The sequence below is a fragment of the Leguminivora glycinivorella genome, chromosome 18 (assembly GCF_023078275.1).
Source record: "Leguminivora glycinivorella isolate SPB_JAAS2020 chromosome 18, LegGlyc_1.1, whole genome shotgun sequence".
NCBI lineage: Eukaryota > Metazoa > Arthropoda > Insecta > Lepidoptera > Tortricidae > Leguminivora > Leguminivora glycinivorella.
Window position 1 is genome coordinate 1,650,674 of NC_062988.1, and position 12,334 is coordinate 1,663,007.

At 40.2% G+C, this 12,334-nt stretch overlaps 1 protein-coding gene across 1 annotated transcript in view; it reads left to right on the forward strand.

Moving 5' to 3' along the window:
- Positions 1–12,334, forward strand: part of LOC125236094 (E3 ubiquitin-protein ligase TRIM33) — a 53,910-nt gene that overhangs the window by 25,680 nt on the left and 15,896 nt on the right. Inside the window, exons 3-9 of the mRNA XM_048142789.1 lie at positions 1,943–2,056; positions 6,803–6,914; positions 7,160–7,268; positions 8,081–8,191; positions 10,238–10,386; positions 11,190–11,352; positions 11,964–12,108. Coding sequence (XP_047998746.1) covers positions 1,943–2,056; positions 6,803–6,914; positions 7,160–7,268; positions 8,081–8,191; positions 10,238–10,386; positions 11,190–11,352; positions 11,964–12,108 — 903 coding nt within the window. The remainder of the gene's footprint in view (positions 1–1,942; positions 2,057–6,802; positions 6,915–7,159; positions 7,269–8,080; positions 8,192–10,237; positions 10,387–11,189; positions 11,353–11,963; positions 12,109–12,334) is intronic.

Genomic DNA, 12,334 nt, shown 5'->3' on the forward strand with positions numbered 1-12,334 from the left:
CCTACACGCTTTTTCTGTATCTACAACGGTTTTGTCAGAAATCGCGAAAAACCGCATTTTCGGCTATTTAAGGGGGGGAAGAGGGGTGACGCAGAGGGGGGAGGGTTGATGAAAAATAACTTCGGCCTGTAATGTACATATCCCAATCAAAAAAAATCTTCCATTAATTATGCCAACATTTTCATACATAACTTTCCAGAAGCAACGGACTAGTAAGCCCATTTATAATAATAATATAAAAAAAAATAAGGAAAATCATTTCTCATATTAGGTACGTCCTACATTCAAATGCCAGGATTTTGTTGCCTAAATATTGTGGTCTTTTTTGGCATCTGTTGCTGACTGTACATAATTCTACGATCGCTCCTGAGATTCGCAAAGCCATACCGTCATACGAGTGTTACTTTTAGTATGCAATGAACGTGCCGTTTGTCTTAATTAACTTGCATTAACGTGGTGTTGTTAAATTTGCACGCTATGCACTTTTTACCGACTACGTTATGGCTATAACAATTTACGTTTGTGACGTATGTGTTCCAGTTTGGTCTCAAAATTGTTAACCATTTAAGGGTTCCGTACCAAAAAGATACAAAAGGAATCCTTATGGCGCTGCTCTGTCCGTCTGTCCGTCTGTCACATTGCTAAATATCTCGAGAACTACTTATGCTATCGATTTGAAATTTGGAATAGTTATGAACATTGTTAACCTCTACAAATTGAAGGTATAATTTTTTTTTAATTTATTCATATTAAATATAGAAAATGGCAAAAATGAAAGGGTCAAGCGGGGTATCGTTAGAAAGAGCTCAAATTGTAGATATCCAAACTATTTTTTACTATTTTTTTTTTGTTGTAAAAAAAAAAGAATTTGAGAAAAAAAGAAATACCCCCTCCCCCCTATATCCTAAGTTTACCGACGAAAAAATTTACGAAACATTGGTTTTGTGCTAAATATTAGGTACAGGAAAAATAAAATCATGTCTGTATTTTGGAAACTTGGTGGTCAATTATAACCAATCATATAATGAGATAATTTGACATAGATATAATGAGATAACCGAATTTACTCGCTATTGATTGAAATTGATCCCAGCCAGAATCCCATCATAGTGTAATTTTCACTATAGACTTAGTATATCCAGGCTAATTACTCTAGGTTAGTTTTTAAGTAGTATGATATAATCGTTATAACTCGTTGTAAATAATAGCTTATGCAATCTCGAGACACTTTATTAGATAACAATCATAACTGTCTGGAAGAGATCGCTTTTTAGCGATAAGACCGCCTGTTGTTACCTAGTTATACTCTCACTAAACATTCTGTATACATATAACATGTAAAATGGTGCAATAAAGAATATTTACTTACTTACTTACTTAACTCGTAATCGTTCGGAAAAGATAAGCGAGAACGAGAACGTTCGCTATTGCTTTCGGTCGTCGACAGACAAAGGGATTTGTTTACTCCGTTTTTACACCTATCGCAGGTGCAAGACTTTGTTTGTTTAGCCCACGGAGGCAGCTTTGCGATTACATAAGTCTTGAGCCGAAAGCTCGTAAGATTTTTAGCAATTTCGATGTAAACACTAAATTCATAGTACAAATATTGTGAATTCGTACGCAACCCGAAATCCGACCAATCACGATCCGCCGTACGAAATCCAATAAGCGATGATCTTACAGATCTCTTCACGCTGATTGGCCATCTCGCTCTTCACGCGGAATATGTGCAGAAATATTTGGAACGGTGGTCGCTTATCGATGTAAAAAGTGTCGTCCGTTGGTTCGTTGGGTCGAAGACAATTGCAAAGTTGCGGGTCACACGTGGATGAGACTAGCTCAGGACCGGGAGAAGTGGCGTACTAGAAGAGGCCTTTGCTCAGCAGTGGGCGATAAAGGTTTGATATGATGATGATGAAGTAATAAGTGCATTGTATTTCAGGTGGCGACCGCATCACAGTGCAGTGCCCGGTGTGCCGACTGCAGTGCCAGCCCGCCAACATGATCGACCAGCGCTTCGTGCTTGAGAAGATGTGTCCTGACACGCCGCCCGCAGGTATCACACATACACACACACGCGCGCATTGTACATTTATTGTAGTGGCGGCGTGCAGAGGTCTCGTGAGCAAAGACCCCGCGATGGATACGGGCGAACTTTGTGTGCAAATCCCTGTGCAGTGCCCTGTGTCGTCTGCAGTGCCAGCCCGCCAACATGATCAACCAGCGTTTCGTGGTATTACATGGTATCAATGTGAAGTATAAACACGCAATACGTTAAAAGGTGCCATAAACGTACTGCGTGAACAAATGCGTTTTTGGGGAATACACTGTAGACTTGTCTTGACATTTATGAAGGGGTAGGCCCTGAAAATGACAGATAATAGTACCTAAGGGAGTAGAAAAAATTACTTTTTAAGAGCGCTATGACAAAAAAAGGCGATATATTGTAAAATGCACAATATTTATCGACAAAATTGTACACTTTACTCATACTAAAAGACAGTGAAAGTACTTGTTTCAGTTAGAACATCTTATTAACTGTCGGTTAAATAAAAAACATATGAAAAAAAAAAGCTTTTTCAATTAGTAATGATTGTTTTTCTGATGCTTGTTTAGGAAAAACCGCGTGAAGCACAGAATTCGGAGCTCTTATTATGTACAATTTGATAAGATCACTCTCATAAATGAGGTAAATTTAAATTCCAAATATCTTGTACTTAAGGCCCATTAAACAATATTTATCATTTAACCCTTTGAAATTGAGAAATTGAAAGTAAAACGAACTCAATTTTGTCTTGAAAATACATCGAAACAAGTGATCATTTCTCCGAAAATCTACATGTTATCGAAGTTATTTTAGTATATAAATAATCTGCACAATGTGCTTAAACTGCTGTTATCCATTTGTCGTTATAATATTTTATCATGATTTTTTGCCAATTTTTTGAAAACTAGCCTTCCTGTCGCTATTTTACCGGCGACGGACGCCTGCGATTTCAGTGCCGCGCCGGAGCTCGAGGAGGTAAGACGTATGTCGCTTTGGTCTCCGAGTTTTCATCGCAAACGTCGAGAATATTTATTGTTGTGTGGGTCGGACGCCTTGTTTCTACACGGGCTATCCTCGCATTGTGTGTGTGTAAACAGCGACCAACGAATTTGATCCTAGATCCGTAAATATTTGCTTTGCTTTTGTAATACTTTGTTATGTTTAAATGTTAAAGTATTACAACGTTGTGATGATAAAAATGTGAAAATTACAATACGGTCAAGATGATAAGACACATCAAGATGGTACTCGGGATCTGATGATGGAGCCAGAAGGTGGTCACCAGTACCAGTGAACCATGTAAGTAAACGACTTCGTGTTTAGGCTCGTTGGGTTCGTCTCAACAAGACCTTTGACAAGAGGTGGTACTCAGGGTCTGATGATGGAGCCAGATGGTGGTCACCAGTACCAATGAACCATATAACTAAACCCAGAGATGGGGAAATCGTAATCGATTCCGGATTACACGATTACTTGATTTTACTTTGTAATCTGACACTACTGGGTGTCAGATTACTTGTAATGTAATCAAGTGAAACGGTAAATTACCATTACATGTAAAGGAATCACTAATCATCTATACAATCATTACTATTACCAATAATTCGGAATCATAGTCGATTCAAAATAACTGAAATTATTGACTTGATTACTTTCACGAATATGTAGTACCTCAGATTGCTGACTGTCACTTTGACACAAAAGTCGTCATGGGTGTCGTAAAATAGGTTTTAGGAGGTGCTGATTCCAAAATTAATGACTAATGTTCAATCTGACATTGCTGACTGTCACTCTGACACAAAAGTCGTCATGGGTGTCGTAAAATAGGTTTTAGGGGGTGCTGATTCCAAAATGAATGACCAATTTGGAATCTGACATTGCTGACTGTCACTTTGACACAAAAGTCGTCATGGGTGTCGTAAAATAGGTTTTAGGGGGTGCTGATTCCAAAATTAATGACCAATGTGGAATCTGACATTGCTGACTGTCACTTTGACACAAAAGTCGTCATGGGTGTCGTAAAATAGGTTTTAGGAGGTGCTGATTCCAAAATTAATGACTAATGTTCAATCTGACATTGCTGACTGTCACTCTGACACAAAAGTCGTTATGGGTGTCGTAAAATAGGTTTTAGGGGTGCTGATTCCAAAATTAATGACCAATTTGGAATCTGACATTGCTGACTGTCACTTTGACACAAAAGTCGTCATGGGTGTCGTAAAATAGGTTTTAGGGGTGCTGATTCCAAAATTAATGACCAATGTGGAATCTGACATTGCTGACTGTCACTTTGACACAAAAGTCGTCATGGGTGTCGTAAAATAGGTTTTAGGGGTGCTGATTCCAAAATTAATGACCAATGTTCAATCTGATATTGCTGACTGTCACTCTGACACAAAAGTCGTCATGGGTGTCGTAAAATAGGTTTTAGGGGGTGCTGATTCCAAAATTAATGACCAATGTTCAATCTGACATTGCTGACTGTCACTCTGACACAAAAGTCGTCATGGGTGTCGTAAAATAGGTTTTAGGGGTGCTGATTCCAAAATTAATGACCAATGTTCAATCTGACATTGCTGACTGTCACTTTGACACAAAAGTCGTCATGGGTGTCGTAAAATAGGTTTTAGGGGGTGCTGATTCCAAAATTAGTGACCAATTTGGAATCTGACATTGCTGACTGTCACTTTGACACAAAAGTCGTCATGGGCGTCGTCAAATAGGTATCCGGAGGTGTTTGAAAACTAATGACCAATTTGGAATCTGACACTGTTGACTGTCACTTTGACACAAAAGTGATCATGGGTGTCTTCAAATAGGTTTTCATGGGTACTGATCTCAATATTAATGATCAATTTGGAATCTGACATTGCTGACTGTCACTTTGACATAAAAGTCGTTATGGGTGTCGTCAAATAGGTTTCCTTTCCAGGGGTACTGTGCAATGTCAGGTTCCAAATCGGTCATTATTTTTAAATCATTTCATTAATTTTGGAATCAGTGCCCCCTAAAAACTATTTGACAACACCCATGATTCCTTTTGTGTCAAAATTACAATTAGCACTGTGAGATTCCAAAATAGTCGTTAATTTTGGAATCAGCACCCCCGGAAACCTTTTTGAAGACACCCATGACGACTTTTGTGTCAAAGTGACAGTCAGCAATGTCAAGATTCCAAATCGGTCATTAATTTTCAAATCAGCACCTCCGGAAACCTATTTGACGACACCCATGACGACTTTTGTGTCAAAGTGACAGTCAGCAATGTCAGATTCCACATTGGTCATTAATTTTGGAATCAGCACCCCCTAAAACCTATTTTACGACACCCATGACGACTTTTGTGTCAAAGTGACAGTCAGCAATGTCAGATTCCAAATTGGTCATTCATTTTGGAATCAGCACCCCTAAAACCTATTTTACGACACCCATGATGACTTTTGTGTCAAAGTGGCAGTCAGCAATGTTAGATTCCACATTGGTCATTAATTTTGGAATCAGCACCCCCTAAAACCAATTTTACGACACCCATGACGACTTTTGTGTCAAAGTGACAGTCAGCAATGTCAGATTCCACATTGTTCATTAATTTTGGAATCAGCACCCCCGCAAACCTATTTGACGACACCCATGACGACTTTTGTGTCAAAGTGACAGTCAGCAATGTCAGATTCCACATTGGTCATTAATTTTGGAATCAGCACCACCTAAAACCTATTTTACGACACCCATGACGACTTTTGTGTCAAAGTGACAGTCAGCAATGTCAGATTCCACATTGTTCATTAATTTTGGAATCAGCACCCCCGCAAACCTATTTGACGACACCCATGACGACTTTTGTGTCAAAGTGACAGTCAGCAATGTCAGATTCCACATTGGCCATTAATTTTGGAATCAGCACCCCCTAAAACCTATTTTACGACACCCATGACGACTTTTGTGTCAAAGTGCCAGTCAGCAATGTCAGATTCCAAATCGGTCATTAATTTTTAAATCAGCACACCCGAAAACCTATACTCGTGGTATATGCACTTGAAATGTGAAAGTGAAAATGCTAGAATGACATGTAAACCACGAAGTTGTATAGTCATATTGTTCATTGGTATTGGTGACCACCATCTGGCTCCATCATCAGACCCTGAGCACCACCTTGAAGTAATTAGAATTGTATTTGTCTTATTTTATCATCATATTAATATAATTATACTTTACTCTAATACTTATCATATAACAAAAGCAAATATTTGGGATGGGATCTACTTTTATAATTATTACTTTAATTTTTTAAATAAATTTTAACATAATTGATATTATTTCACGCTATATTCTCGTATTTTCGTACAAAATAATGTTTATTAGAAACCAAAAGTTTATATCGAGATAGTAGATTGTGGTTGTTATCAAAATTCCATAGAAAGGATCAAGATTGTTTTGTCCATTATTGTAGTGCGAGCGAGTGATAAGACGTGCTAGAAAGGGTCGGCATATTGGGCTCGCGTGGCGGGTAAAATACCTAATTTCGCCCGACGCCGAAATGTTATAACGCTCTTAACCATTGGAAGGTTGAAGTACTGTATAAACAAGTTCCTTGGTGTAAATAAAAAAAGTGTATTTACCTATGTAAGTAAGAACGTAAGCAAAACATCCTGTGTAAAGATCGCCGCCAAGACCGATTATAGGAACGATTTTGCTTTTGGATTGGAATATTTAGCCGCAAAAGTGTTCCTGCCTAACGCATGCTTACTATTTCAGCAGCGGAGCGCGACCAGCACTGCAGCAGCTGCGAAGAGCCGGAACCAGCCACCAGCTACTGCACGGACTGCGCAGAGTTCATCTGTGACAGCTGCGTTCAAGCCCACCAACGGTATGTTATATTAAAGGCTACTTTGTATCTCATCTAATATACGTATATTACAAATAAATAAATATTATAGGCCATTCTTACACAGATTGATTGAGACCCACGGTAAGCTCAAGAAGGCTTGTGTTGAGGGTACTTAGACAACGATATACATAATATACAAATACTTATGCACATAGGAAAGATCTAGAACAAGATCAAAGAACAAGAGACTTTAGATACCTAAATAATTTGAATTATTTCGGCAGGTTAAAGATCACAAAAGACCACACAATCAAAAGCAAGGAGGAAGCGATACAAGAGCAGCAGGCCTCCCAGCCCGCCGCTCACGATATGTTTTGTACGGAGCACCCACAGGTAATACTAACTCAAGTTTAAACAAGCTTTTGACCCTAAAGTTATCCCAACGACGACGGCCTGTCAGAAGAAGAAAGAAGCCACTGTGTCGTAATAACTGACAGGCTATCACACCTCGGACACTGACGATCAAATATAGGTATGAAAGAGGCGCGTTCCTAACACACAGTCTAAGCTCGTGTAGGTGAACGCGTACTATGCTTGTATGAGTGAGATATGACAAGTCGACTGTTCGCGTTTTTGACAGGCGGTAACTGAGAGGGGGTGGGTGGTACTTTCAGCGGGAAGCGGAAGTGGCCATACTGTACAATCAATCAAGCAATCAATTATTTATTCGTGATAACTACAAAATACACAAGTAAGAAAACAGAAACAGCAAATAAAAGAAATTAAACATATAAGTTACCACGAAATGGTCCCGACTTTATGCTGATAAAATGCTAACCCGAGGGTCAGCGCTGGTCTTCCGTCGGGACCATTTTGTTGGTCACGAACGCAGCTGTACGACGCGGACCTGTGACACAGTGAACGCAGCGCAAAGATAAAAGATAATGTACGATAGTACTCTTTATTATACTGTGTCACTACGCAGATGTTGATTAAATTAGATACCACAACTCATCTCATCTTTACTAAATTTCCTTAAAGGTAAATTGTCCCTTCAAATCAATTTTTATTTCATTTCATGTATTCCTTTGAATAGGATCACTACCCTGTGCCAATTTCTTTTACCCGAAGATACATTGTACGTATTGTAGTATGTAATATGGGGATACCCAAGGATACATTATTTATAAAATAAAATATTTCAGGAGCGGCTCAGCCTATTCTGCGAAACGTGCGACCGGCTGACATGTCGCGACTGCCAGCTGCAGCATCACCGAGACCATAAGTACCAGTTCAGCACGGAGATGGCCCAGCAGGTATATCACCAATGTCACCATGGAACCAGTCCCAAGTATGTTCAGTATGTTAGGCAAAAAGGTGTCTACAAATACCAACGTATGGATCTATGGAGATGGCCCGGCATCAGCAGGTATGTCACGTTGGAGACAGCAGTTTGAACTGGTCCCAAGAAAGCTCAGGTCTCTGAGTTGTCTACAAACAAGGGTGACTCAGCTTGTTAACACTTTCGAAACCGGGCTCTACGCGGCGCTACGACATTTTCGCTACATACGGGGAAACCCATGTAATCGGCTACGCTTCTACGAGCGGTGTACCCGACAGTCGGGTTCTTGGTAGCGAAAGTGTTAACAGGGAAATAAAATATTATGAACTACTAGCTTTTGCCCGCGGCTTCGCTCGCGTTAGAAAGAGACAAAAAGTATAGCCTATGTCACTCTCCGTGCCTTCAACTATCTTCACTTAAAAAATCACGACAATTCGTCCCTCCGCTTTGCCGTGAAGGACGGACAAACAAACAGACACACACACTTCTCCATTTATAAAATTAATATGGATAGCTATAGAAAAAAAATATCAAGGGTATTATTATGCAGGATCTAAATAGTCTTATGTCATCCTGTCATTGTGACGAGTAAACTTTTAAAAACGTTTTCAAAAAAGAAGAAGAAAATGGAGTTCTTATTTTATTATATAATGTTTTTTTTATACTACGTCGGTGGCCAAGCATACGGTCCGGTGTGGTGGAAAGTGGTTACCGTAACCTATGGACGCCTGCAACTCAAACAGTGTCACATGCGCATACTCTTTTAATAAAAAAATATTTTATAAGCAAACCTTTGTGTGATCACTAGTATTTAGAACTAGTACCGATAAATGAGTTTATCGATATAGGAAGTCCCTAGCTGTCAAGAAGTTTCGCCCCACGGAATCCGATGTCTGCTCATGAAGCATATCATCTATTGAAACGGGACTATACAGCCTGCACTATTTCATTCTCACTTGATGCGTCTCATTCAGTCCTGTAAAATAGATCTATTAGTAGATTTGAGAATCATATCATCATCTTAATTTTCAGGCATTTAAGTGTCCAATGAATCAATCAATTACTATCGTAACAAAATTGCCAGCAATTGACATACCATTGCCGCGTTTGCTCCATAGCTAGTTGGTGCGCATTGAACAAACGCGGCAATGGTTTTTGAATTGCTGGCAATTGTGTTGCCCGTGTAACAGCACCGTTATTGTCTGGAAGGCAGAATGCAACAATATGTGGCTAAGAGTATAATTCTTGAAGCTTCGTAGCGTAGTTACCTCTTATTATCGCTTTGTAATCTTTGCTATGGCTACAGGCTCAGATTGTTATAACCAGGTAAAAATAGTACATTGTGCAACAAGGGGAGGAAGTTGAATATTACTAACGAGAAGCTAAATCGCGATGGCTTACCGGAGCGATTTAAAGATTCGAGTTAGTAATATTCATACTCCCCGAGTTACACACAATGTTTTTCATCACACTCGCAATGTAAAAAATATCTAAATAGATGTAAAAAAATTAAGTATGGTGCAAGAAATTTCATAGGGATTAATGAAATTTCTTGCACCATACTTAATTGGGAGAACGATTTTTCTATAACTCATGCTCCGCCTGCGTGCAATAGCACATTTAAAGTGCGGGTGTGATGAAATAGTACATTACAAATTGGCATATAATGAACCACTTCTCGCACTAGTGCGTAAAAAAAACACCATCTGTACTGAAATAGTACATTACGATACAAGTGCGTAAAAAAGGAAGTTCGAAACGAGTGGCGATAAATTAAAACACGACCGAAGGGAGGGTTTTAAATCGACACGAGTTACGAATTTCCTTTTCGCACGTGTATCGTACGACGTTTTCAGTACAGATGAGCCTCTGAAGTTTGGACCTGGCATATAATGAACCACTTCTCGAACTAGTGCGTAAAAAAACGACCATCTGTACTGAAAAAAAAAATTTAAATGCCACCTTATTACCCCGTGATAACTTCTAGAAAATACTAATGTCTTCTTATTATTATTTCCAGGCTCGAGCGCACATAGCGTCCCTCCTATCAGAAGTTTCCTACAAACGCGTCCTCCTCGGGTCCGCCATGAAGGTGATCCGCGAGAGACAAGTGCTCATCGCCGACAAGAAGAAGGCGCTAGTGCACGAGATCACGCAGACCGTCGTCAAGTGAGTCCAGCGGGCCTAGTACACTAGTGTGATATAGCTTATATTACTACACCAGTGTCTCCGGTCACTAGTGTCGCACGTGAAGGTGTGTAGCGAGAGACAAGTGCTCATCGCCGACAAGAAGAAGGCGCTAGTGCACGAGATCACGCAAACCGTCGTCAAGTCAGTATTGTATTACGTTACATTTTTTTTTATACTACGTCGGTGGCAAACAAGCATACGACCCGCCTGATGTAAAGCGGTCACCGTAACCTATGGACGCCTGCAACTCAAACAGTGTCACATGCGCATTGCCACCCCATTAGAAACTTGACATGACATTTTAACTATAAAACTCCCGTGAGACTCATACATATTTAAAAATGTTTTAAGCGGGTTACTCACGTATTAAGTCGATATAGCGTTCGACATGTTTCGATCCAATTTTCGAGGACCTTTCTCAAGAGTACATGACATCATCTGCATCAGGCATCTTCTTTGCGAGCTCACTCCATCGCCTTTGGCTAGTCTGTGGCCAATAGTAAGCCCAATTATAATGAAATAAAACTATGGAAACGGATTAAATCGCGTAAATTGAATTTAAAATTCATCCCGACGTTTCGAACTCTTTACAGCGTTCGTGGTCAGCGGGAGCTCTGTAAAGAGCACGCTGAGAGAGCAAGAGAACGCTGTAAAGAGTTCGAAACATCGGGATGATTTTAAATTCATTATACGTGATTTAATCCGTTTCCATAGTTTTATTTCATGAGTAACTATCGCGGTAACCAAACCCAATTATAATATTTTTAAAAAATTGTTCACAGATTAACGAATGCAATCAACACACGGGGCAAGCAGCTGGTACTGCGGCTGAACGAAGTGTGTGACGGCAAGCAACGTACTCTCAGCGAGAAGAAAGATGCTTTGGAACAACTTGCTAACATCACTGACCACTGTGTGGAGTTTGTCAGCGCTGCGCTACAGCAGGTGAGTCTTGTGACTCTTGTGTCTCTCTTGCACAGATCGACATAACCCTCGATCAAATGGAATTACTGAAAGGTTAAACTGGACTATAAAGGCCAGTGCGTTCAGAGTCTTGCTTATCTCCTTGTTATGGTCTTAAGCTGACTGTTACTCGATCAAAAGGAGTTAGGGCATAGCGAATGATATTCCGCTTTGCATGGTAGGGCACAGCACAGCGGATATCATCTCGCTCGAATCTAGAGTAGAGTCCAACTAGGGAAGTACCTCCGCCTTACAGAAGACCGCAGCCAAATATCACTAGACACTACTCATAGTGTTGTGTTTCTGTCGGTGAGTACGGCTGTCAGACCTCAACGTGGGTGCGGGCTGCGGGGTGCTGGACACGGCAGGATCTACGGAACTAATTTGTTCCGTCTACTGTCCTGGTACGATAAACATGGTAAAGCGTGGTAAACATCCATGACTCAGGAACAAATATCTGCGCTTACTAACCCACGCGTGCGACTTTCAATCCGGAGGTCGCGGGTTCGAAAAGCAGCTTGTCCCAATGAGCTTTTCGGAACTTATGTGTATAAACCCAACTATGCCAGCTAAATATTGTTGTTTGTTTCCAGGGTAGCGACACTGCAGTGCTATACAGCAAGCGTGCCGTATGCGCGCACTTACAACGCATCAAGAGTCGACGCGCAGATATACCCAACCCTGAGATCCCGGTCCGCATCGCGTTGGCGTTGGATAAGCTGCCCGATCTCGTTAAAGGTAAGTTATTCTGGATTAGTTAAAAAAAAGTTTCTTTCCTTTCTTTGTTATGTTGGTTGGTTTAAAGAGTGTAATTAATGAATTATATGAATAATTTAGCTTACACGTTGGCGCCATAGGAATTAGTTTTTTTGAGCATCCCATTTAAACGGCAAAGGTCTTGTTCTTTGTCACTGTAATAACTGGCGTGTCGAATGCTTGAATTGGGAATCTGAATGTCCTATTT